Source organism: Herpailurus yagouaroundi, unplaced genomic scaffold, assembly GCF_014898765.1.
Source record: "Herpailurus yagouaroundi ecotype Mexico unplaced genomic scaffold, PumYag 77, whole genome shotgun sequence".
Lineage (NCBI taxonomy): Eukaryota > Metazoa > Chordata > Mammalia > Carnivora > Felidae > Herpailurus > Herpailurus yagouaroundi.
The window spans coordinates 103,714,324-103,740,544 of NW_024412388.1; the positions used below are offsets into that span (position 1 = coordinate 103,714,324).

The 26,221-nt window shown below is 40.5% G+C and overlaps 1 protein-coding gene across 19 annotated transcripts in view; it reads left to right on the forward strand.

Moving 5' to 3' along the window:
- The window catches only part of PDE4DIP (phosphodiesterase 4D interacting protein), a 225,903-nt gene that overhangs the window by 132,573 nt on the left and 67,109 nt on the right, over positions 1-26,221 (forward strand). For 17 of the 19 annotated variants that reach the window (XM_040471481.1, XM_040471488.1, XM_040471485.1 and 14 more), the window contains 7 exons: positions 20,305-20,436; positions 21,523-21,642; positions 21,863-21,955; positions 22,098-22,310; positions 23,618-23,776; positions 24,672-24,785; positions 25,196-25,333. In XM_040471481.1, the coding sequence (XP_040327415.1) occupies positions 20,305-20,436; positions 21,523-21,642; positions 21,863-21,955; positions 22,098-22,310; positions 23,618-23,776; positions 24,672-24,785; positions 25,196-25,333 (969 nt within the window). Of the gene's footprint in view, positions 1-12,643; positions 13,900-20,304; positions 20,437-21,522; positions 21,643-21,862; positions 21,956-22,097; positions 22,311-23,617; positions 23,777-24,671; positions 24,786-25,195; positions 25,334-26,221 lie in introns of those variants that run through there. The other 2 variants (XM_040471483.1, XM_040471494.1) reach the window with 1 other exon arrangement.

Consider the following 26,221-nt stretch of genomic DNA (forward strand, 5'->3'; position numbering starts at 1 on the left):
ATGCCTCCATTCATTCTGTGAGGCCAGCATTACCCTGAGACCAAAACCAGATAAAGACACTACAAAAAAAAGAAACTACAGGCCATTATCTCTGATGAACATAGATGCAAAAATCCTCAAGAAAATAGTAGCAAACTGAATCAAACAATGCATTTTAAAAAAAACATTCACAGGGTGCCTGGGTTGTTCAGTCAGTTGGGCATCCAACTCAGGCTCAGGTCATGATCTTGTAGTTTGTGGACTTGGGCCCCATGTCAAGCTCTGCGCTGACAGCTCAGAGCCTGGAGCCTGCTTCAGATTCTGTATCTCCCCTTCCTTCCACCTCTCCCGGACTCACACATGTGTGCGTGCGCTCTCTCTCAAAAATACATAAAAATTTAAAAAAATAATACAACAAAATCATTCACCACTGCCAAATGGGGTTATTCCAGGATGCAAGAGTGGTTTTAATATTTGCAAATCAATGTGATACATCACATTAATAAGAAAAAGGATTACAAACCATATGATCATCTTAATAGATGCAGAAAAAGCATTTGACAAAGTACATCCATTCATGATAAAGACTCTCAACAAAGTAAGTTTAGAAGGAACATACCTCAACATAGTAAAGGCCATATATGAAAATCCCACAGCTAACATCATACTCAGTGGTGAAAAACAGATTTTCCTCTAAGATCAGGAACAAGACACAGATGTCCACTCTCACCACTTCTATTCAATGTAGTATTGGAAGTCCTAGCTACAAAACAGTCCTATTTATAATTGTACCAAAAATAACTAAATACCAAGAAATAAAATTTTATGATGATGAAGGAAATTGAAGATGACACAAATGGAAAGATATTCTATGCTCATGAGTTGGAAGAACCAATATTGTTAAAATTTCCATAGTATCCATTGCATTGTATTAATGCAACAACATTTTTCACAGAACTAGAACAAGTAATCTTAAAATTTGTATAGAATCACAGAAGATCCTGAATAGCCAAAGTAGATTTGAAAAGGATAAACGGGGGTGCCTGAGTGGCTCAGTAGGTTAAGCGTCCAACTCTTGGGCTCTTCCCTGCACTGGGATGCTTGGGATTCTCATTCTCCACCACCCCCCCCCACCTCTCTGCCCCTTCCCTGCTTGCATTCACTCTCTCTCTCTCAAAATAAATAAACTTTAAAAAAAAAAGAAAGAAAGAAAAAGGTAGAAGTATCACAATCCCAGATTTCAAGATATATTACAAAGCTATAGTGATCAAAACAGTATGGTACTGGCACAAAAATAGACACCTAGATCAATGGAACAGAATAGAGAGTCCAAATAATCTATGACAAAGTAGGCAAGAATATACAGTGGGGAAAAGACAGTCTCTTTACTAAATGATGCTGGGAAAACTGAAAAGCTATACACAAAAGAATGAAACTGTGGACCACTTTAATGTACCATACACAAAAATAAACACTAAGTGGATTGAAGACGTAAATGTGAGACCTGAAACCATAAAAAGAAAAAAATGTAGAAGAAAACATAGGTAGTCATCTCTTTGACACTGGCCTTAGAAACATTTTCCTAGGTATGTCTCCTCAGGCAAGGGAAACAAAAGCAACATTAAACTATTGGGACAACACCAAAATCAAAAGCTTTTGGCACAACAAAGGAAACCATCAACAAAACAAAACATCAGCGTACTGAATGGGTGAAGGTATTTGTAAATGATATATTTAAGGGGTTAATATCTAAAATACATAAGGAATTTATACAACTCAACACACACACACACACAAACCAGATAATCCAATTAAAAAATGGAGAGAGGACCTAAATATATATTTTTCCAAAAAAGACAGACAGATGGCCAACAGACATAGGAAAAGATACCCAACATCACTAATCATCAGGGAAATGCAAATCAAAACCACAATGAGGTATCCCTTCATGCTTGTCAGAATGTCTAAACACAAATGACAGAATGCCAAAAACACGAGAGATAACAAGTGTTGGCAAGTGAGGATGTGGAGATAAAGGATCCCTTATGCACTGTTGGTGGGAATGTAGGCTGGTGCAGCCACTGTAGAAGACAATATGGAGAGTCCTCAAAAAATTAAAAAATAGAATTACCATATGATCCAGTAATTCCGCTACTGGATATTTACCCAAAGAAAACAAAAACACTAATTCAAAAAGATAAATGCACCTCTTTGTTTATTGCAGCATTATTTACACTAGCTCAGACATGGAAGCAACCCATATGTCTATCAATAGATGAATGGATAAAGAAGATATGGTATATAAACACAGTGGAATATTATCTAGCCATAAAAAATAATGAAATCTTGCCATGCAACAACATGAATGAACCTAGAGGGTTTTATGCTACTTGAAATGAGTTAGACAGGGCCGCTGGGGTGGCTCAGTTGGTTGGGCATCCAACTCAGGCTCAGGTCATGATCTCATGGCTCATGAGTTCAGGCCCCACATTGGGAAGCCAGCTTCAGAGTCTGTGTCTCCCTCTCTGTCTCTGCCCCTCCCCCACTCATGCTCTGTCTGTCTCTCAAAAATAAATAAACATTAGAAAAAAAAAAAGAAATGAGTCAGAGAAAGGCAAGTACCATATGATTTCACATATATGTGGAATCTAGAAAATAAAGCAAAAAAACAGACTCATAAATACAAAGAACATTTGATAGTTGCCTAAGTGAGAGAGGTGAGGGGATGGCAAAACAGGTGAAGGGGATTAAGAAATACAAACTTCTAGTTATAAAATAAGTGAGCCACAGAGATGAAAAGTATGGCATAGGGAAGACAGTCAATAATATTGTAATAATGTTGTATGGTGACAGATGGTGACTATACTTATTGTGAGCATTGAATAATGTATAGAATTGTCGAATCACCATTTTGTACACCTGGAACTAATACAACGTTGCATGTCAACTATATTTCAATCATAAATATTTTTAAAATATTTAGAAGGAGAAAGGCAGAGGGGCGCCTGGGTGGCTCAGTAGGTTAAGTTTCCAACTCTTGATTTCAGCTCAGGTCATGATCTTGCATGGATTTGAGCCCTGCGTTGGGCTCTGCACTGACAGCGTGGAGTCTGCTTGGGATTCTCTCTCTTCCTCTCTCTATGCCCCTCCCCTCTTTCTCTGTCTCTCTCTCTCAAAGTAAATAAATAAGCTTAAATTAAATTAAAAAAGAAAAAAGAAAGGCAGAGCCTTTCCCCGTAAGGAGCTTGCATCTCAATTAAGGGAGATAAATTACCAAGTAACCAAACAAATAGCTAATTGTAAATTACAGTAAGTACTTTCAAGAAAACAAAGAGCAGGGACTAACCAACTTTTTCTGTAAAAGGCCAGATAGTAAATAATTTAGACTTGCAGTCCATAAGGTTTCTGCCACTGTAGCACAAAAATAGCCATACACAATACATAAATGAATTGGCATGGCTGTTCCAATAAAATTTTATTTATAAAAACAGGTAGGGGATGAATTTAGCCCACAGTTCATAGTTTGTTGACCCCTAATAGAGAATTAGGAGGAATGGGTGGGGCCATTATAGGTAAGGGGATGATGGTAATTTTGAGGTGTCTCTGACACATCATTTGCAGATACAAATATGTAGTTGGCTATTTCAGAGTTGAACTCAGAGGAAAATTTTGGGATAAGATACAAATGGAAAGTTACTGGTTTAAAAATGGAAAAGGATAAGATGATATTGAAAGAGAATTAAAATAGGGAGGTGAAAAGGTCTAGGACTGAGCCCCAATGAACACCTACAGAAGGTACAAAGTAGATGTGACTCTTAGCTCACAAATTCAGTCATGCAGGATTTATCACATTTCTTTACTTTCTTTAAATCAATTTAATGTTACCCTGAGTCCCAGTCCTAATCAGGCTAATTCAGTTTCATCCGTTTGGTACATACTCCTCCCCACTCTCTCATTTACGTTAAGGTGAAGGTTCCCAGGATTTATCAGGTGCCAAAGCATCAAGGGATTTACTCTTCCCATTGGTCCACCACTGAAGTACCCCTGCAAGCATGGTTCTGCCAGCTCTAACAGCTTGTTATATTAGAGGCTTTTATGGAGCCAGAACCCCTTGACCTAGAGTCTAGCCTCTCTAAGTCACCCATTGCCTTCTCCCCCCCAGGTCCTGCTGCTTCCCTGGGGGCACTAATATGGAATGGAGGTGGATCGCTGTTACTCTCTGATCCCTAGTCTCCTGATCTGGGTGAAATCTGACCCCGTCCTTTTCTGTTGCCCTCAAAGACATTTCTTTTTCTTCTCTTCCCCACTGGGACACCTGACTTAATCTTCTCAGTTGGTTTACAATTTTATTAAAGTCAGGAAATGCATTTGACTTCAGCCTCTGCTCTTTGCTCTCCAAAAATTCCTGAGTTAATTAAATGGTGAGGGCCTGACCTTCAGATTAGATGAGGGAGGCAGGGCATACAGGCAACAACACAATTTATATCCTGTCACCATATTATTAGGAAAGGAGTATGAGATGTAGCTGAAAAGTAGGTTGAATCTTTCTGTAGAGATATTGAAATGCCAAGCTGAGGGTTTAGGACTTCATCCTATAGGTAATGGACAATGATGGATCTTTACCATGAATGTCCTGGAAATTGTATGGAGGATGATTAGAGGGGCATAAGCTTCTAAGCCTATGTGACATCGTTCAAAAGTTTTAGGTTTCAAGAACCTGAAATAGAAAATGTAGTGAAAACGCAAAGCAACATTTCTGAATATGCTAGAGATGTTCAGAAAAAGGATCCCAATTTAGTGTTTAGCTTGATAGGGAAGGATTTTGAGGAGCCAAAGGTAACAACTCAGAAGTTTACAAGTCCACTCAGTTACAGGAAATGATATGGCTGACCTTATCCCTCCTGCTGATCTCTCTCTAGCTTTTGACGTTAACCATTGCTCTCATTCTTAAAACCCTGTCCCCAGCTCACCTGTGCTTTGATTGCAGAAGAGCCCCACTTAGTTATTTTTCACTTAGTTTTCTCAGTCACCTAAACTCAGCATGTTCCTAATCAGATTTTTCATTACCTTTATACAGATGAACTCAACTCTCACATTTCTATTCATTTAGACCATGTTTTCTACCAGTCTTTGACACAAAAACCCTTATCGCCTATATTGTTTCTTTTCCTTCATCCTCTCTACATCAAGTCCCGCTGTTCAGTCCTTTAAAATAATTCTTATTTACCACTTTTTTCCATTTCTTTTTTCTTTTAAGTTTAGTTATTTATTTTGAGAGAGAGAGAGCACGCGCGCGCACAAATGGGGGATGGGCAGAGGGTGAGAGAGAGAGAATCTCAAGCAGGCTTCTGTCAGCACAGAGGCCAATGTGGGGCTCAATCTCACCAATCATGAGACCATGACCTGAGCTGAAATCAAGAGTTGGATGCTTAACCAACTGAACCACCTGGGCGCCCCTTTCTTTCCATTTCTACACCAGACTTTTTATATTACCCCACATATGAATAACTGCAATGGCTTTTTAGCAGGTCTTCCTGTAACCATCCCAAAATCTGAAATTCCAATCCATCCTGTTGCCTGGCTAATCTTCCTACAATGAAGTTTTCACCATGCCATTCTCTGCTCAAGTCTATAACATTGAGTCTAAATTCTTTTGCATTTGCCAAACATTAAATTCTAGTTGCCAAGGGGAACCTGGGTGGCTGAGTCGGTTGAGTGTCCTAACTTCAGCTCAGGTCATGATCTCATGGTTTGTGAGTTTAAGCCTCACATCAGGCTCGCTGCTCTCAGCACAGAGTCTGCTTCGGATTCTCTGTCCCCCTCTCTCTCTGTCCCTCCCCTGCTCGTGCTCTCTCTCAAAAAAAAAAACCTTTAAAAAAAATTCTAGTTGCCAAGACTTACATAGCACCACAGCCTAGTGTCTGGCTTACAGTTGGCTCTTCATACGTGTTCTTTAAATGAGCAATTATAGAGGATAAGTTGTATAAAGTAGGATGAACCAGGCCATTCAGATGCCCCTTGAAATCTCCAACATCTCCCTATGGGCTAGCACTGTATCTAACCCACTTCTAAGACTATTGATGATGCTCTTTTCTTTTTCTGGAGTCCTACGTAAGACCCATCTCAAGTGCCATTCTTGTCCCCTTCAACTATACCAGCACACACCAATCTCAACTTTTTCTGCATTCACGATGAGTTTGTCAGTACCATTTCATTTACCAATCAACTGTTCTAATTTTAGCATGCACATTTTCTCCCCTTCAACTAAACTGAGAGCTCACTGAAGACAGAGAAAAGACATACTGAGTTTGCACAAATTCTTGCTCATTGGTTGATTGACTTAATATATACTTTAAAATTTACTTAAACAGCTATAGGTATTTAATAACTTAACTTGAAAGACTCTGTTTACTATTTCAAGATGGATTCTGCCGATGACGGTATTACTGCAATTTGTAGTTGAACTGGAAATCTCCTGGTTTTGAAACAAGTGTTCCAAAATGCTGTGGGTTTTTTTGTGTTTTTTTTTTAATGTTTGTTTATTCTTAAATTTTTTTTTCAACGTTTATTTATTTTTGGGACAGAGAGAGACAGAGCATGAATGGGGGAGGGGCAGAGAGAGAGGGAGACACAGAATCGGAAACAGGCTCCAGGCTCTGAGCCATCAGCCCAGAGCCTGACGCGGGGCTCGAACTCACGGACCGCGAGATCGTGACCTGGCTGAAGTCCGACGCTTAACCGACTGCGCCACCCAGGTGCCCCTAATGTTTGTTTATTCTTGAGAGAACACGAGCAGGGGAGGGGCAGAGAGAGGGAGACACAGAATCTGAAGCAGGCTCCAGGCTCCAAGCTGTCAACACAGAGCCTGATGTGGGGCTCAAACCCACGAACCCTGAGATCATGACTTGAACCACTTAACCGACTGAGCCACCCAGGCACCCCCAAAATGCTGTATTTTTTTAATTACTGCAAAGCATGATTGCTTGTGTCTTCTTAAAGATTTCCAACCATCACAGGGAAACCATGTACATGCTTGTGTTACCATAACTCCTAACTGGCTTTACTTTGATATTCTTGCATTTCCTCATCTGCTTTAGCCTCTCTGCCAGAATCACTTTTTTTTCGGCATAGTTTCTAGTAATTAGAACAGCTACTTCCAATGTCATAATTAGAGTAATGAAACCTAACACAACTGTTTGGGACATGGGGATTTTCCACCTCCCTGATTCTCTTGGAAACACCTTACCAGCCCAAAATTAGGTCTCAGAAGCACTCCACCATAGGAGTTACAAAAGTGGCAATCGTTCCAAGAGATACTTCCCAGGCCCCAAAATCTAGAGATCAAAATAGAGATCGTGCAAAAGATCTCTACCATATTACTACTTAGGAATTTTGTTTCAAATGAGAATGTGTTCCCTAAATCCAACAGTCTGTAAGTAGTTCTTCATTGATAGGTTTTTCCATTTATCTACAGAACTTCTGATCTTTGGATTGAGATTTTTCTGAATACAGTTTAGGATAGTTCTAATTCAGTGGTTTTCAAAGTGTGATTCCCAGACGCAGCATCAGCACGACCCAAATTTGTTAGGAATGCAAATACTTGGGCCCCACCCCAGGCAAACTGAATCAGAAACTCTAGGAAGTAGGTCCCAGCAATCTGTGAGCCACCAGCCCAGAGTAAAAATTCAACATGTTTACTTTGTAGAGTAGGAAATTAAGGGCCAGCGACTAATGACTTCACTAGGACATATAGGTGGTAAGGGCTGTGAATGCATTTATCAATGTATTTTGAGGGCAAACTGCTGATATATAAAATTAATTTAATTCATAACAGCTTATCATAATATGAAACCTGTTCTCAAATTTTTATTATATAACTTTGATAAGTTTTAGAAGTAATTATCCTATTCTAAATCACCTCAGAAGCTCTAAGTCTAACCTTAACAGTATGCTTCAATCATATGTGTGGTGTGCATATGCATATAAAATAATATTTTTTAAAGTTCATATGATAGACACTATAAAGTTTTGAATTTGCAGTTGGGCTTTTTATAGAATTTTTTTCTAGACTGTATTTTATTTAACCAATTTTGAAAGCTATTCTTATGATAAAATGGAGGTTACTTCCTACCAAAGAAATCTCTCAGATTAAAAGTTTATGGGTAATACATATTTTATATTTAGTTCCTCTTTTTTACTTTTTAATGAACTATGCTAACATATATATAAAATCTATAGATCTCAGAGTTGTAATTGTACAACTGAGAATTGTACACATCATGTACACATCACCCAAAGCAAGATAGAGAATATTTTCATCACCCCAGAAAATTCCTTTGTGCCCCTCTGCAGTCAATTCTTACCCTGTCTCATCCCTCATAACCACTTTCTGCACTTCTATCACTATGGTTTCAATTTTTCTTGTTGTTAGGCTTAAAATAAATGGAACCACACAGAATGTACTGACTTGTATATGGCTTGTTTCACTTAATATGCTTTTGAGATTCATTCATGTTGTGGGTATCAGAATTTTTTTTTTACTGCTGATTAGTATTGTACAAATATATCAAAATGTGCTTACCTTACCTGTTTCTTAGTAACAATTTTTGTCTTATCACAAAAACAATTCATGCTGAATATAGAAAATTATAGAATACAAATGAGGGAAGAAAATAAGTATCCATAATTCCACCCTCCAGACATAATCACCATTTAATAACTTGTTTATCCTCTTTGAATCTTTATATAAGTTGTCCACATATATAATACATGTAGTTATTATATATATTACAAAAATTCTCATTTTAGATTCAAGTTTTTACTAGTTAGACTCTGATGTTAGTGTGTTAAATAGGCACAAGTCTTTGTTTAGAATATTTTCCAATTAAAAAAAATTAAAAATTATACATGAATACACATTTATTTCCAACAATTCAAATGACAATGATATATATGAAAAAAGTAAATGTTAGTATCCAACCGCCAATTTTACTTCCCTTCTCATAGGTAGCCAGTGTTAACTAAATACAATTTTTTTTTAATTTTTTTAAATGTTTATTTATTTTTGACAGAGAGAGAGAGAGAGAGAGAGAGAGACAGAGCATGAGTGGGGGAGGGGCAGAGAGCAAGGGAGACAGAATCCAAAGCAGGCTTCAGGCTGTGAGCTGTCAGCACAGAGACCGATGCGGGGCTTGAACTCACAGACTGCAAGATCATGTCCTAAGCCAAAGTCGGACGCCCAACTGACCGAGCCACCCAGGCACCCCAACTAAATACAAAATTTTGACCAAGATGATATTTATAAGGACCATGAAGTGCTGAATTTATTATCACATTTTTTTCTAAGTTTTTTCTTTTCTTTTTTTTTTTAATGTTTATTTTTAAGAGAGAGAGAGAGACTGAGTGAGAGCAAGGGAGGGGTAGAGAGAGAGGGAGACACAGAATCCAAAGCAGGCTCCAGGCTCTGAGCTGTCAGCACAGAGCCCGAAGTGGGGCTCGAACCCATGAACTGTGAGATCATAACCTGAGCTGAAGTCGGACGCCTAACCGACTGAGCCACCCAGGCATTCCTCTAAGTTTTATTTCTTAATTTTTATGTAAAGTTTTGTTATCTATACACCAGTGATCTTTTACTGGGGGTGAAATTATATAACACCAAATGCTCACATTAGGACCAGTTCTAGTATTATGTAGTTTGCTATCCACTTCAAAATAATGGTTTTTAAATATTTTTTCTAAGCGTGAATAGAGTGCTATCTTCGAATTTTCTGATTGTTGAGTGGATTTATTCCTATCTGTTGTTGGAAGCTTAGATATGTATAGCTCTCTGTATGTTGATCTTTACTTACAGAGAGCAAACGTCTATTCAATGATAAGTTGCCTTTTCTCCATTTATACTGGTTTGTACTTCTACACCACGCTACTTATATATTGTCATTAAAGTTTGGAGACTATCAATCAGATGCAAAATCTTACTAAGTAATAGAAAATAATACAAAGTATTATTTAATTTACTCCTGAAAAGCACTTTGTTTCATTACTTATTTCGTTTCTTTTTGAATGTTTAGAGACAGAGAGAGAGAGGGAGACAGAGGATCCAAAGCGGGCTCTGCGCTGACAGCAGAGAGCCCCATATGAGGTTTGAACTCAGGTACTGAGATCATGAGCTGAGCCAAAGCTGGCCACTTTGACTGACTGAGCAGGCGCCCCAATTACTTTGTTTCATGAGTATTTTCCTCAGTAGGAAAATGTGGCTGGCATCGACAATCGAAGATGAGGACTTGACTTATGTCTTAATTTGTACTTTTATGGACCTTTGCATTCTTTTTTTTTTTTTTTTAATTTTTTTTTTCAACGTTTATTTATTTTTGGGACAGAGAGAGACAGAGCATGAACGGGGGAGGGGCAGAGAGAGAGGGAGACACAGAATCGGAAACAGGCTCCAGGCTCTGAGCCATCAGCCCAGGGCCTGACGCGGGGCTCGAACTCACGGACCACGAGATCGTGACCTGGCTGAAGTCGGACGCTTAACCGACTGCACCACGCAGGCGCCCCAAGACCTTTGTATTCTTTCAGCTCTTTAGAACTATACTTAAGACAGAGTACAACAGGGTATAGTCCTGGCAGGCAGGCTGTTAGGGAAGTCCAGAAACTCCTTGCCTCTCTATAGATCACTACAGATCCCAAAGATTGTTGTTTACTTTCTTTTGACTTTGAAGCTCATATACCCAGAGGCAGGCAAAAATGTAGCTGTAATTGAGTTTTCCTTGGAAGTCTATTTTACATTCTTGGTTTTTAGGGCCAGAACATGCATATTTTAAGTGAAATAACACATGCAAAGTTCTATAGCTCCTCCAAACTCACAGATCAAAGGACTGTCGAGGTACTAAGATTTTGTTTTGGTGATTAAGAGAACAATAAAATCTTACGTGTGCAAAGCCCCATAAAGTTTTAAAATTATTTTAAAATATTTCCATTATTATCATATTGAAATAATAGTATAAGCTATTATTTAATGAGCGAAGTACTGTTAAAACACTTCTAAATCATCTCCTTTAATTCTCCATGAGAAGTTTGGAGGCCTGTTCAGAGTTCTTATTAGGAGTTATGGGCTCTGTCCTAGAGACGAGGTTCAGAAATACTTAAAACTGTTGCTGCCCTTAACCTCTCACAAGGCCAAGCCAGTATTTTTGTAACTGGGAAATGTCCTGCTGTTGGGGGACTCCAGGTGATCCGCTGGGGCTGTTTTTCTTCCTGTACGGTGTCTGCAACGCCTCTTAAGCCAACAAGGGAATTCTTTATTATAAATGTAAGTTGATACCTCCTACTCGGGAGCTCCAGCTTCCCCCCACTGTGCACATTCTAAGTTCTGTATCCAAGGGTAGGGTGACAACTGTATATGGTTGAATAAGACGGGGTACCTACTGAAGTCAGTGAAATTCTCAGCCCTAATTCTGCAGAGATCAGTACTGACACTCTGTACTCTTGCTCAAAGAAGCTAGGTCTTTCGTTCTAAAGTTTATGTACCCTCCCCACCCCCCAAATAGGGACTGCAGTCCACCTGAACCTGAAAGAGAATTTGGTGATGGTAATCTATTCTCAGGTGTCTACATTCTTGAAAAAGCCCATTCTTAAAAGTCATGGTTCACCAGCTGCATTCACGTGGTATGGGCTGGACTGTTTCTCGGATGACTGCTTTGTGTCCTCTCTTGATTTCTTTTCTAAAAAAGGTCAAATCGTCCAGCAGTGCTAAACCCACGGCCCGCCCCCAACACTGCAAGGAAGAGAAATACTTGATCTCTTTTCTAGATACTCCCAAAGTCTAGGTAGAGGTTGAATTGAGCCTCCTAAAATCCCTAACTGCCCTAACTGCCACCTCTGGTTTGTCAACCCCGTCTCCCCGCCCGCCGCTGTAAACCCGAGGGGCCTTTTAATCCCGGCACCAGCCTGGGTAGGGGAGAGGTGCAGGCGGGAGGGAGGCGGCGCACAGCGGTACCTAGTGGCGCTGCTGGGCTGCTCCATCCAGAGTACGTGGCGCTACCCGTGGAGAGAGGGGGAGGGAATTCAACTTTCTCCTCCCAACGCAGATCTTCGGGTCATCCCGCTGGGGCAGGAGGGGAGGATCCATGAGAGGATTGGTGCCCTCGTCGGGTGAAACCTCAGCAGATGAAAGCAGCCTGGCAGTGGCCAGCGCCGGTCCTGCTCTCCACGGGTACCCGCTGCGAACTAGGTCTCCGTTTCAGCGCGAGGAGCGGCTACCCGACTGGGGGCGAGGGGGAACGCACTCGCTACCGCGCATGCGCACAGTCGGGAGCTTACGGCCCGACTACAGCTCCCAGAGGAACCCGCCGCTGGCCGCGGGAGCCGAGCCGCTGGCGCCATCTTGAAATCTGATCCTCGATCTCCGAGTCTTTGCGTCAGCAGCAGGGTGCTGCTCTTGTACGGCGAACCCAGCCTGCTAAAAGGGAGGACGTTGGGGACGCAGCGGCTGGCGGGAGAGAGAGCCGGAGGAGACATGGCTGGTTGCGAGCGCGGCCTGCGCTGCTGTCACTCAACATCCCCTTAAGGCGTTTTTTACTCCCGCCCCCTTCCCGAGGGGCGGGGCGGGGCTGCCCACCCTGGTACCCGGAGCCCGCGCGCGGGTGGCAGAGGTGCGCCCCTGCAGCGTGGGGACCCCACCGGACTGTGCCATGCCCGCCGGAGGCCACGGAAGAGGGAGACGCCGCGCAATCAAGTGCCAGTGAGTGAACAGGCTGCAGCCGCCTCCGGGAACCTTGGCAACTGCTGAGAGAGAAGATGAAGGAGGTTTGCAGGATCTGTGCCCGGGAGCTGTGCGGAAACCAGCGGCGCTGGATCTTCCACACGGCATCTAAGCTCAACCTCCAGGTTCTGCTTTCGCATGTCCTGGGCAAGGATGTGTCCCGGGATGGCAAAGCCGAGTTTGCTTGCAGCAAGTGTGCTTTCATGCTTGATCGGATCTATAGATTCGACACTGTTATTGCCCGGATCGAAGCTCTTTCTATTGAGCGCTTGCAAAAGCTGCTGCTGGAGAAGGACCGCCTCAAGTTCTGCATTGCTAGCATGTATCGTAAGAATAACGACGACTCTGTCACGGAAACCAAGGCAGGGAATGGGACGGTTGACATTTCCGGCTTACCTGATGTCAGATACTCTGCACTGCTCCAGGAAGACTTTGCCTATTCAGGGTTTGAGTGTTGGGTAGAAAATGAGGATCAGATTCAGGAGCTCCACAGCTGCCATGCTTCGGAAGGTCCTGGAAACCGACCCAGGAGATGCCGTGGTTGCGCAGCTTTGCGGGTTGCTGATTCTGACTATGAAGCCATTTGTAAGGTGCCTCGAAAGGTGGCCAGAAGTATCTCGTGTGGCCCTTCTACCAGGTGGTCCACCAGCATTTGCACTGAAGAACCAGCGTTGTCTGAAGTGGGGCCACCGGATTTACCAAGTACAAAGGTAGCCCCAGATGGAGAAAGCATGGAGGAAGGGACACCGGGATCCTCAGTGGAATCTTTGGATGCAAGTGTGCAGGCTAGTCCTCCACAGCAAAAGGATGAGGAAACGGAGAGAAGTGCAAAGGAACTTGCAAAGTGTGACTGTTGTTCAGAAGAGCAGGCTCCACAACATATGTGTAACCACAAGCTGGAGCTAGCTCTTAGCATGATTAAAGGTCTTGATTATAAGCCCATCCAGAGTCCCCGAGGGAGCAAGCTTCCTATTCCAGTGAAATCCAGCCCACCTGGAGCCAGGCCTGGCCATATCATGACAGATGGAGTTAGTTCCGGTTTCCTTAACAGGTCTTTGAAACCCCTTTACAAGACATCTGTGACTTATCCCTTGGAAATTTCAGACTTGCAGGAGCTGTGGGATGATCTCTGTGAAGATTATTTACCACTTCGGGTCCAGGTATACAAAATGGCTACATAACGCCTTTCTGATTATAGTTAGCTGGTCTCAGGCTTTACATGATTTCTGCCTGGGTGAAGGTTAATCTTCTACACCTGAGAAAACTAATCATTGAGCCCACTTTTGCTGCACCTTTGCTTGTGTCCCATTGTAGTGTATGTGGTTCACACTCAAAGAATTTGCTTTTCACAATCCTTGTAATATTATCTATTGGTCTTCCTGTTAATTATCAAAATCACAGACCTTTTAAGACAAAAAGAGATTCCTAATTGACTTTTACCCTATAAAAAGACATTTAATCTTATATCTGGCACTAAACCTCTTACCTCCTTTTCTGTTCCCCCCCCCTTCTTTTTGCTTTGTTTTCATTTTTAGATGTATAGGTGTTTTCATTTATAATGATCAATGTTTTCTCACATTCCGTAAGGGAGTTCTCTAGTTCTCCCTAGAGCATCAAGTGTTCCATCCCAAAGGTTTATCTCAAACTGATTAGAGCGTAGGGTAAAGGTTTGGGGAAAACCTGTTAATCCACCAAAGTATTATACTATCTGAGCAATATTTATAATAAGTATGCCATTTGAAAACTAATAATGACTTGTTCATAAAAGAAACTTGGGAATTCAAGTGTTGTCATTAAAACCATTAAGGTGAAAACTGTTCACAGCCTGTTTGCCCGCTGAACTCTATTAAGAGGATGTTTGACATTAAGAAAGGTTTCCTCCATTATTGGGTAATAGGAGTTTCATCCATTATACTCTTTAAATTTTTCTTTTAAGTTTATTTATCTTGAGAGAGAGCCTGAGCAGGGTAGGGGGCAGAGAGGGGGGAGAGAGAGCATCCCAAGCAGGCTCCACACAGTCAGCGCAAAGCCTGATGCAGGCAGGGCTTGAACTCACGAACTGTGAGATCTTGACCTGAGCGGAAATCAAGAGTTGGGCGCTTAACTGACTGAGCCCCTCAGGCGCCCCCCCATCATCCATTATACTCATGAATTTCTTAGTGACCAGAAGATGGTAATTGATCTTAATGTGAGCTGTTCATTTCTGCCCAACTGATTTCATACCAACCTTTCAAGTTTAGTTATATTCAGGGACCCGACAGATGCTACTTTATTTCTGCAGCAACAATGGATGCTAACTGCAGTTAACTTTGTGAAACATCTGGCACGTTCTACCCCGATAAATTTAGTGATACCATTACAAAAGCGGACAGCCTAGAAGGCATTTTGGAAAGCCTGCTACCAGTCAGCATCATCCCAGAAATCTAGAGCTTGATAATAAATGAGATTGTTGCTTGTCACTTAAAATTTTTGAAAAGTAGTTCTATTATAAATAAAATTTGCATCACAGTAAGAACTTAGCAGAAAAATAGGAGAAGTATTTTTAAATTTATGCACAGTAGTCAGAAACATCATATATGAAGTGTTATGAAAAAGGATGAATATCAGAAAGTTTTAAAATGTGTTTTCATTTGTATAAAATGTTTAGAATGCCTAGTGCTCTGCTTTGCATTCATTTCTTAAAGTGGAGCTTTGAGATTGATCATTCTCATGAGCACATTTTAACTATGGTGACTGTACCTTTAGGTCAAGACTGTACCTTTACTTCATGAAATTTGGACATTGGAAAAAAAATAGACCTTTAAAACTGTAGTGTGTGACCTTTCTGCTATCAACCTGGCTTAGATTCTTTACTGTTTGTACAATAACAAAACAAGAGGAAAGAGAAAACATTCAGCTTGAAGAATCAAGGCATTTAATTGTTGTGCCATTTTCTCCAGTAATTAAGGATGTGGGTGCAAATAGAATGATTAAATTGGGCTCAGGGTGTTTGTAAATAAAATGTGGATTTAGGACCCCTGACCTTTTGTTTAAGTCTGATTGACTTTTAAGCTCCTTAAGGAGCCTTAAGGCTGGTGTGCTTTATGTCAGAACCAGAGCTAGCGGGACAAAGGCAGACTGCTCATTGTCTATTTCTCTGAACAAATGTGAAAAGAACAGAAGTAAATTTAAGTTACTTTTGGTAGCTCTGTTCTTAGCTTGTAGAAAGAAAAAAACCCTGAAAGAAAAAAATTTTTTATTTAAATTCCACTGCAAATACAAAGACTCCTATCCTAAAAAGAAAGATTGTTCTGTAAGGTCATTTTGATTCCTTTGTTTAATCCTCCACTTAACCCATTCTGTGCACTATGAAATATTTCATCAGAGTTCCTTCTGATTGCTTTTTTTCTTTCTCTTCTTTCTCGTATTAAAGAAAAATAGCAACCGTGTAGCTCTCTGGCTTACTAGTTTTCTGGTGTTATGCAAATTGACTCACTTGCTTTCCACAGAATGTATGCCCAAAAACCCAAGGTTGTTTAAATATCTAAAGAAAGATTGAAGCTGGTAATTTCCTTCTTTATTGTGTGGCCCTGAACTAGAAGAGCGGTGATAGGAGGGGTGTGGTCACTTAGTAAACCTCAATTTAGTTCGGGCTCATGTGCAATTTCCTTTTCTATCTAAATTCAAAGAGCAGGAGATCTTTGCTTTAAGTCTTGCAATGCCTGGGTCTGCCCCTGTGTGACTGTGGTAATTTATCCTTCTCACTGTTTGGCTACAGAACCTAGATCAGACTCTTTGGAAGGTATAAACATTAGATGCTGGTCAAAGATTAGGCCTTTAATTTTATGCTAGTTGATGGTTCTTTTGTATCTCCTCTTATTAACAATAGGATAGAAAACCACAGCAGTTAAAGATCTAGGACTTGCTATTGTGAGGACTAGCAAGTGCCAAGAAAAATGTTGTTAACCCAGAAGATCTAAATAACTGCCTTTTTAGCCCAAAGGTCATACATTATGCAACATCAGGCCTGGAAGCAATTCTCTTTTCTGATGCTGGAAAGCATTTGTCCCAAATAAGTCAAAAGCAGCTTAACTTAAAATTACATTATTATTATGATATGATTTTAGTAACCAGTGGTCTGGAAATTAGCAATGATTCAGCCAAATCGAGCATTACTGATTTCAGGCTTTATAAAATCATCTTAGGAATGATTGGTTTATGTATTTGATATTTCACAAGAATTCATTAGAAGCTTGTTAACTCAGGGGACTTTGCTAAGTGCTCTTTTGACAGACTGTTATCTGAAAAGACAGTTTTCTGAGATGAAGATTGAATAATCTTTCTGAGATTATTTAATAAAAAAGTTATGAATAAGGAAGAAACAAATATCTTCAGGTCACTGCATTACATTTACAGAATTAAGGATTTCCTACAATTATTAATGCCAAGATGGGTTCAGATGAGACACAGACTCATTATGTACTATTCTATGGCATTCTTTGGCTTTAAAGTTGCTGATGAAATGTCTCTATTAAATATCTATCTAGTCTTATTTCTAAAGAGTCATGGAAAGATTAGAGCATTGGACTGGAAATTAGGACTGTTGTTGATTGTGTTTGTTTCTAGTCTTGTTCTCTTACTAAACACAAACTTTTGGTCCCTACAACATTGCAGACATCATGGTAGGCAATGGGTTTACAGAGATGGAAGATACATTCCCAGCTCCAGTGCATCTGGTTTAACTGGATCCTTTTCCTGATTTCCTGTGTAACTTCGGACGTTACTTACCTGCTCTAAGTCTCCATGTAAAATGGGATTAGACCACATGGTTAGTTTGTATAGTTTCTTTGCCCTGCGGAACTGAGGAGCCAGGTTTTGTAGAGAATGTTTTATCATTAAATAAATGATAAAATTATTTATTTATCAGTTAGAATTGTGAATATCTGTTCACATAGTTACCTCTCCCAGGGTGTGACCTAATTCACAGCACCTCAGGGCAAAGCTCCCTGTTACACCCACAACAACAAATATCTCAATTTTTCTAGGAGTCATTATCCTTCGATTCTCCTTGTCCCTCTCCTTCCTTCCAGTCCTGTTGACTCTCCTTTCAAAACACATCTAAATACATCCATTTCTCTTCCCCTCTGTAACTGCCACTATAAGCCACTATTCTCTTTCACCTACACAACAGAAACAGCCTCCTATCTGGTCTCCCTGTCCCTACTGGTGCTCCCCTGCCCATTCTCCACAGAAGCAGCTTTTTAAAATACAAATACGATTGGATTACTTTTCTGTTAAAAACAGTAAAGTCCATTCTCATTTCAATGAGAATGAAATCCAGCTTCCTTAACCCTGCAGTAGAAGTTCTATACCTGGCCTCTGCTTTTCCTTTCCTCTTCATGTATTCCTGTCCTCTGCTCATTACACTTTAGCCCTGTGCTAGCCGGCTACGTAGCCACTAGCCTTATGTGGCTGTTGAGCACTTGAAATGTGGCTGCTCTGAATTGAGATATGCTGTGAGTAAAGGACACCCCTGATTTCAGAGACGTGGTATGAAAGGAAGTAAAATACCTTGTTAATAGCTTTTATATTGAATCCATGACTATGATAATTTCTTTTGATCAGATATATGGGCTCATAAAATATTGTATTGAAATTAAGTTCACCTATTTATTTTTTTACTGCAGTCAACGAAGTTTACTACAAAAATTTAACTTATATACACGGCTCACTCATATTTCTATGTGAAAGTGCTACCCTAGCCACATAGACCTTTCTGTCTCAGGCTTCTAGCCTCTCTAGGTCGTTTCCATTAGCTGTTTCTGCTGCCTAGATTGTTTTGTAGCTCTTTCAAGGACTGGCTTTTTATCCTGCAGATCTCCCCTTAACCAATGTAAAGTAACTGCTCAACCAACTTTGAGTAACTTCACCACTTTACCATGCTTTTCTGTTTTAAAGCAGAAGGCCTGTCACTGTCTGCGATTTTGTGTATTTCCTTGTTCCTTTATTATATTCCCAACTCCCACAGTGCTTTATATATTATGGTACTTAAGAGATGTTTTTAAAAATTGGTAAATAGCATTAGAAGAATAAAAAACTGGGGGGGGGGGTTTTGGGTGGGTTTTTTTTGTGTTTTTTTTTTTCTGAAATCTTTATACTTCCAGTCAGTTGCTGGCAGGAACAGGTTGAAATTAAGCTCTAACCCCACTGCCTAGAAAATGGTAGTCAAAGTTTAAAAGTGTGAGGGAAAGGGAAAATGAACAGCAGTTGTCTTTTTCTCTTCCTAATGGGTATATATTTTTTCTCATTGGAGTGGGGGTGTGTAGGGAGTGGGAAGGGAAGGGTCAGGGAGAGAGGAGATGGGTTTAGTGCCACAATGAATTCCTACAGTTTTATTTTAGTACCTTTAGCTCATAATGAATATTAGATACAGTTCTATAAGTTTGTCTTAGTCTGATTTATTATCACATCATATAAAAAATATATGGGTTTTTTTTCTCTTGAATCTTTTTGGTGAATTGGTATTCCTATTAAACATACCTCCTTCCCAGACCACAGTGGATTTTCAAATTTATTTTTAATTTTATTTTTACTCTTTTTTGAAATAACTTCAAATTTATAGAGAAGTCATAAGAGAAATACAAAGAACTCCCAGATTCACCAATTGTTAACATTTATCCAGATTCACCATTTGCTAATATTTTGCTACATTTGCTGTTTCATTCCCACTGTCTGTATAGACACATTATTTTTGTATTCCTGAACCATCTGAGAATTAGTTGCAGATATTATGAGTTTTTATACTAAGTATGCATGTTTCCTAAAGGCAAGAACATCTCTTACATAACTACAGTATAATTACCAAACTTAGGGGCACCTGGGTGGCTCAGTTGGTTAAGTGTCTGACTTCAGCTCAGGTCATGATCTCATGGTTCATGAGTTCAAGCCCCGTGTCAGGCTCTGTGCTGACAGCTCAGATCCTTGAGCCTGCTTCGGATTCTGTGTCTCCTTCTCTCTCTCTCTCTGCCCCTCCCCCACTCGTACTATGTCTCTCTCTCAAAAATGAATAATTAAATGTTTAAAAAAATATATCAATTACCAAATTTAGGAAATTTAGTATCGATATGTATATGATATGGATAATCTATATTCAAAATCTGTCCATTTTTTCCAGTAATGTGAACAAGCATATTATAAGAAAGACTGTTGAAATAGACCTTTCCTTTCTTATGGATGGTATAGGTTTGCTTACTGAATTCCCTGATTGGAAATAGGATAAAGTGAGTATTTGGTCATCATAAACATTTTCTTTTTTTAATCTTCCCTTTGAACTCTAAATTTATCTGTTTTAACTGACTCTGTAGTGTTTGCATGAGTTCATAGGGAAAGATAGGGGGAGGAGTTGGGGCTAAGTAAACTGGTCCTCTCAATAAGGAACAGGATTGTCTTTAGGAATTCATACTGCTAAATCCATGCAACACGTTTGGTTTTCTAAGCCTCTGCCAAAAGATGCTGGAAGCAGTTGAAGATAAAATGTACTGTTGGCTACATTTAACTCAAATTCTTGTCTTGCTGCTTCTTTCTAGCCCATGACTGAAGAATTACACAAACAACAGAAGCTGAATTCGGATGAGACCATTATAACTCCGCAGTCTGTATCTGATTCCCACTTGGCAGAACTCCAGGAAAAAATCCAGCAAACAGAGGCCACCAACAAGGTATGATCAATCCAGGCCCTGAGTAGGACTTGGAAGATGGATACTGTGTATTCCTGTTGTTCTAAGGGATTTTTTTTTGTTTTTGTGTGCTGGTTTTTTTTTTTTTTTTTTAGTTTCTTTCTTTTGAGAGAGAGTGCGAATGGAGGAGGGGCAGAGAGAGGGAGAGAGAGAAAATGCCAAGCAGGTTCTGTGCTGTCAGTGCAGAGCCCAACTTGGGGCTTGATCTTGGGAACTTTGAGACCATGACCTGAGCCAAAATCAAGACTCAGATGCTTAACTGATTGAACCACCCAGGCACCTGGGCTCTCTAAGGAATATTTGATTAGAAGTGTAGTTCTTGGGGTGCCTGGGTGGCTCAGTCGGTTGAGTGTCCGACTTCGGCTCGGGTCATAATCTCATGGTTTGTGGGCTCAAGTCCCACGTCAGGCTCTGTGCTGACAGCTCAGAACCTGCAGCCTGCTTCAGATCCTGAGTCTCCCTCTCTCTCTGCCCCTCCCATGCTCATGCGCACTGGCTCGTGCGCTCTCTCTCTCTCTCTCTCTCTCTCAAAAATAAACATAAAAAGTTAAAAAAAAAAAAAAGGCTTGAATGCAGTCTTTACCTGTGGAAGGCACCGAGACAAGAGGTTTGTGCTTTTGATTTTAGCTTAACTTCTCATCCCTTTATAGCCCAAGGATTCTAACATTTATTTAGGAGAAAATTGTAACAGTTCCCACAATTTGGATGGTGAGCTTCTGGCCTCGTGTACCCCTGTAGTGTTCTGTCCTGTCCTAGATAGCAGAGCTCCTTGGTCTTTGTGTAAAGGATCCACAGTGACTTGTAGACAGGTGGCCATTACAGCTGCCCATCACAGAGAAAGTTCTAAAGTGCACAGTGCAGAAGAATTGAAGCAATTGAGTATTGAAGAATTTCATATTATCTGCTACTTTGTCTTGATGATTGACCTAGGACTTTAATGGTTACTCTCTGTGGGGGGAAAAAATAACAAGGTAATAGTCTCTAGGAAATCCTTTAAACCTAGATTTGAGTAAAGACTTTCTGGTTGCATCCGAGGTTAAAAGAAATCATTTTCTTTTCTGAATTCAGATTCTTCAGGAGAAACTGAATGAAATGAGCTGTGAACTGAAGTCAGCTCAGGAGTCATCTCAGAAGCAAGATGGTACAATTCAAAGCCTCAAGGAAACTCTGAAAAGCAGGGAAAATGAGGTAAATATTTGGCAGTTGGGGACCTCTGAGGAAATGATTTGTTCCATCAAGGTAGACACATACTCTGTATTTTATAGAAACAGATCATCAGACTGACAGATCTTAGCCTAGAAAAACTGGAGTATAATCAAAATTGGTATTTCTAAAATCTATACAGGCAAGATAATGGAATTTATTTTTAGTTTCCTAACATGCTTGGTACTCCCTGTCTCATTTTCAGACCGAGGAGTTGTACCAGGTGATTGAAGGTCAAAATGACACAATGGCAAAGCTTCGAGAAATGCTGCACCAAAGCCAGCTTGGACAACTTCATGTACGTGAGGGTCAGACGTAGGACAGGAGGCGAGGCTCCTGTTGAGGACTTGCCATTTTTGGTGGCAGTCTTAATTTTGTTGATCCTCTTCGCTGCTCAGTGCTTGCCCTCCTTGTGATTATGCTTTTTACTCTCTTTTCAGAACTCCGAGGGTGCTTCCCCAGCTCAGCAGCAGGTGGCTCTGCTTGACCTTCAGAGTGCCTTGTTCTGTAGCCAGCTCGAAATACAGAAACTCCAAAGGGTCATACGCCAGAAAGAACGCCAACTCGTGGATGCCAAACGTTGTGTGCAGTTTGTAGAGGCTGCAGCCCATGAGAGAGAACAGCAGAAGGAGGCTTCTTGGAAACATAACCAGGTAAATCAGTAATCATTTTGTGGCCAGAAGTGCTGACTTGGCCCTGATAATAACTTTTCATTAGGACAGTTTGTGTTGAACCCTTGAGTCACTCACTTGATCCAGTTAATTCAGCTCAACATTTGTTGCCCTCATGCCATGTGCCAGACATCAGGCTGGGTTCTGGAAATGCAAGTGTGAATATCACAGGCTCTTTCCTGTTCAGTTACTTGTAGTGTAGTATGAGACAGTCACAGAAAGAGAATTTTAGTGTGGTAAAGACTGAAATGAGGCAAAGGAGGTATGTTTGGGTCCTAGAGGAATATACAGGAAGGGCTGAGGAAGCGAGTCTGGGTAAGGTCCGTGAAGGCAGCTATCTTAGGTTATTCCTGAAGGATGGGGAAAGGTTACCAAGACAGAATTGTGGGAAGCAACAACCAACGTCCAAGGAGTGTCACGTACAATTAACCACTTCTTTTTTTTTTTTAATAATTCATAAGTGGTTCCTTTATCTTGTTAGATTAGAGCATATGCTATTGATTTAAAAAAAATTTTTTTTAATGTTTATTTATTTTTTGAGAGAGAGAGAAAGAGAGACAGAGTGTGAGCAGGGGAGGAGCAGAGAGAGGAAGACACAGAGTCCGAAGCAGGCTCCAGGCTCTGAGCTGTCAGCACAGAGCCCAACATGGGGCTTGAACCCACGAACCGTGAGATCATGACCTGAGCCGAAGTCGGACACTTAACCGACTGAGCCACCCAGGCCCCTCCCCTACCCCCCCCCCCTTTTTTGAGAGAGAGAGAGAGAGGTAGGGGGTGGAGAGGAGCAGAGGGAAAGAGAGAATCTTAAGCAGGCTCCACACTCAGCACAGAGCCTGATGGGATGGGGCTTGATCCCATGACCCTGGAATCATGACCTGAGTTGAAATCAAGAGTCAGATGCTCAACTGACTGAACCACCTAGTGCCCCAGTTTTTTTGTCTTTTTTTTTTTTTAAGATTTAAAAGGATGGTGGAAATATTCTGTCCTTGAGCTTATTGTAAAGGATCCAGGTTCACAGCGGGACAGAGTTCTGCTTAAGTAGTTACATAGATCTATCATTTTTAAACTAGAAAGTAAGTATACCGAAGTATAATATGAAATTTACATCTTACCTCCATTCACAGTTATCATTTCCCATATCCTGGTTGATACATGTCTAGTTAAGAATGGCACTTTTTTCTACTTTATGTTTTATTCTATATCCCTTGGAAGTTTTAAGGTCTTCGTATGTACTGACCATGTGAAAATTTTAGATTGTTTAAAAAAGGGAATCTGAATCTGTAATTCAGGAATTACGAAAAGCCTTGCAGCAGCTTCAAGGAGAATTGCAGAGTAAGAGCCAACAGCTTCGTACCCTGGAGGCTGAAAAATACAATGAGATTAGAACCCGGGAGCAGCACATTCAGCACCTAAACCATAGTCTGAGTCACAAGGAACAGCTGCTTCAGGTGAGTCTACACAATGATTTCAACTAAAACTGGGCTCACAGAGCTCTGAAATTTCTGTCCATGTAATTTCAAGATGTTAGGCCACCTGCCTGTGTCTAGTACCTGTTACATGTAGAACACTGAGAGATAGGAACTGGGAGGATTCAAAATAAATAGGAAGTACAATTCATGAACCACCAGTGCTACCCAGCAAGTGTAGGAAATAATAAATATAGACCCGAAAGTCTTAAGCAATAAACATTCAGCAAATAGTTATTAAACACCTCTGTGAACCAGATACTATGTGAGGTGCTAGGAAGACAGAGAAGATATGACCGCTGCTCTCAGTGTAGTAGGTGAAGACATCTATATACGAATGTCTAGTTACTTAGATGATAAAATGAATGTTTTAGGGAAAATATGGAACAGTAAAGACGGTGACTGCCACCTGCTCTAAGCTTCAGTCCCATCGAATCCCTTACATTTTGCTCATCGTACAATTTTTTCATAGTGTGCACATATTGTGCCTACATTTTTTCTCTGATGGAAATACCTCCACCTGAAATTCCTAGTCCTTTAAGATTCAAAGCAAATGTAATCTCTTTTGTGAGGTCTTTAGTGACACCTTCAGGCAGATGTAGACAGTGCATCCTGTAGCTGCACACAAATACAGACACACACATGTATATACATTTATACAAATACACACCTGTACACACGTATGTGTCTATACACATATATATATGATGTGGAATAGTTAACGATTTATATGCCTGTCATCTCAGCTAACCTGTGTTTTCTTTGAGAGTGGTCACATTTTGTTTTTTATCCTAAACAACAAATTTGTTGGCAAAATGTTGGAATTTGGTGTGTAATGGACAAATGAATAAAGGAAAACATTTTTTGGTCTCATCAGGAATTTCGGGAGCTCTTGCAGTATCGAGATAAGTCCGACAAAACCCTTGAAGCGAATGAAATGTTGCTTGAGAAACTTCGGCAGCGAATACAAGATAGAGATGTTGCTCTGGAGGTATGCACCTTAATTTTGTTTATGGCACTGTGGATTATTCCATTTACTCAGGTACTGTATGAATATGGGTCTACTTAATTTGCTGCTTTTTGAAGTTGGTTTTTCCTTCCTTTATTTTTATTTTTTAATTTTTAATTTTTTTCAATGTTTATTTTTGAGAGAGACAGCGCGAGTGGGGGAGGGACAGAGAGAGGGAGACACAGAATCCAAAGCAGGCTCCAGGCTCTGAGCTGTCAGCACAGAGCCTGGCGTGGGGCTCGAACTCACAAACTGTAAGACCATGACCTGAGCCAGAGTCGGATGCTCAACTGACTGAGCCACCCAGGCACCCTGTGTTTGGAATCTTAATGAATGAGTGTGATCACAGTAGTGAATCTGAAGTGGCTTTAGGATCCTTACTCTCCTTGCAGCGGGCTATAGATGAAAAGTTCTCCACTCTGGAAGAAAAAGAAAAAGAACTGCGTCAACTCCATCTCGCTGTGCGAGAGCGAGATCATGACTTAGAGAGACTGCGTGGTGTTCTTTCCTCTAATGAAGCTACCATGCAGGTAAGAGCACAATCTGCCATGACTTGGTATCTCTGTCCCACTTGGATTTCTAAACCTGAAGCGTCAACTCCTTCTGTCATTTTCTGAAAACCAACGTATTTGCTTTATAAGAAAAAAAATACAAAAACAAAAACAGTAATCATTAGTTCCACCATTATAGATTAGGAAGTGAGAAGTGTTAGTCTACTGTGAACTTTGCAGGAGGAAGCAGTGAATATAGATTTCTAGACATCTTTTTTTTCTTTAATATCTTTTTAATGTATTTATTTTTGAGAGAGAGAGGGCTCACAAGAGGGGGAGGGGCAGAGAGAGGGAGACAAGAGAATCCTAAGCAGGCTCTGCACTGTTAGTGCAGAGCCCCATGCAGGGCTCAAACTCACTAACCATGAGATCATGACCTGAGCTGAAGTCGGACCCTTAACGAACTGAGCCACGCAGGCACGGCGACTAGACATACTTCTGATTTATTTCTAATTCTTGTCAATATCTGTACACTTTTTACATAAGCATTGCCAGGGTACAACTGTTATACTGTTGTTTTCTCTCTAATATTATATACATGTCCTTCTATAGCCACGGTCAGAACACTTGCTTAGTAATATTTCCTGTGGGCTCTTCTTGTGTATGTATTTTAGAGTTTATACATTTGACCATCTGCCACTTCTTAAAGAAGTCCTTCACTTCCTCTGTAGCATAACCTGCTTCCTCAAAACTACTTCATTTATCATACACATTGTATTTATTTCTCTAAAAATTAGATGAGAGTTTCCAAAACCAAAAATATTTTTATACATATATTAGTATGGCATCGTTACATTAGATACTAAGGTTTCTCCTATTGCAAAAAAAAAATGTCAATTTAGGAGACATTTCAAGGTGGATCAAGTT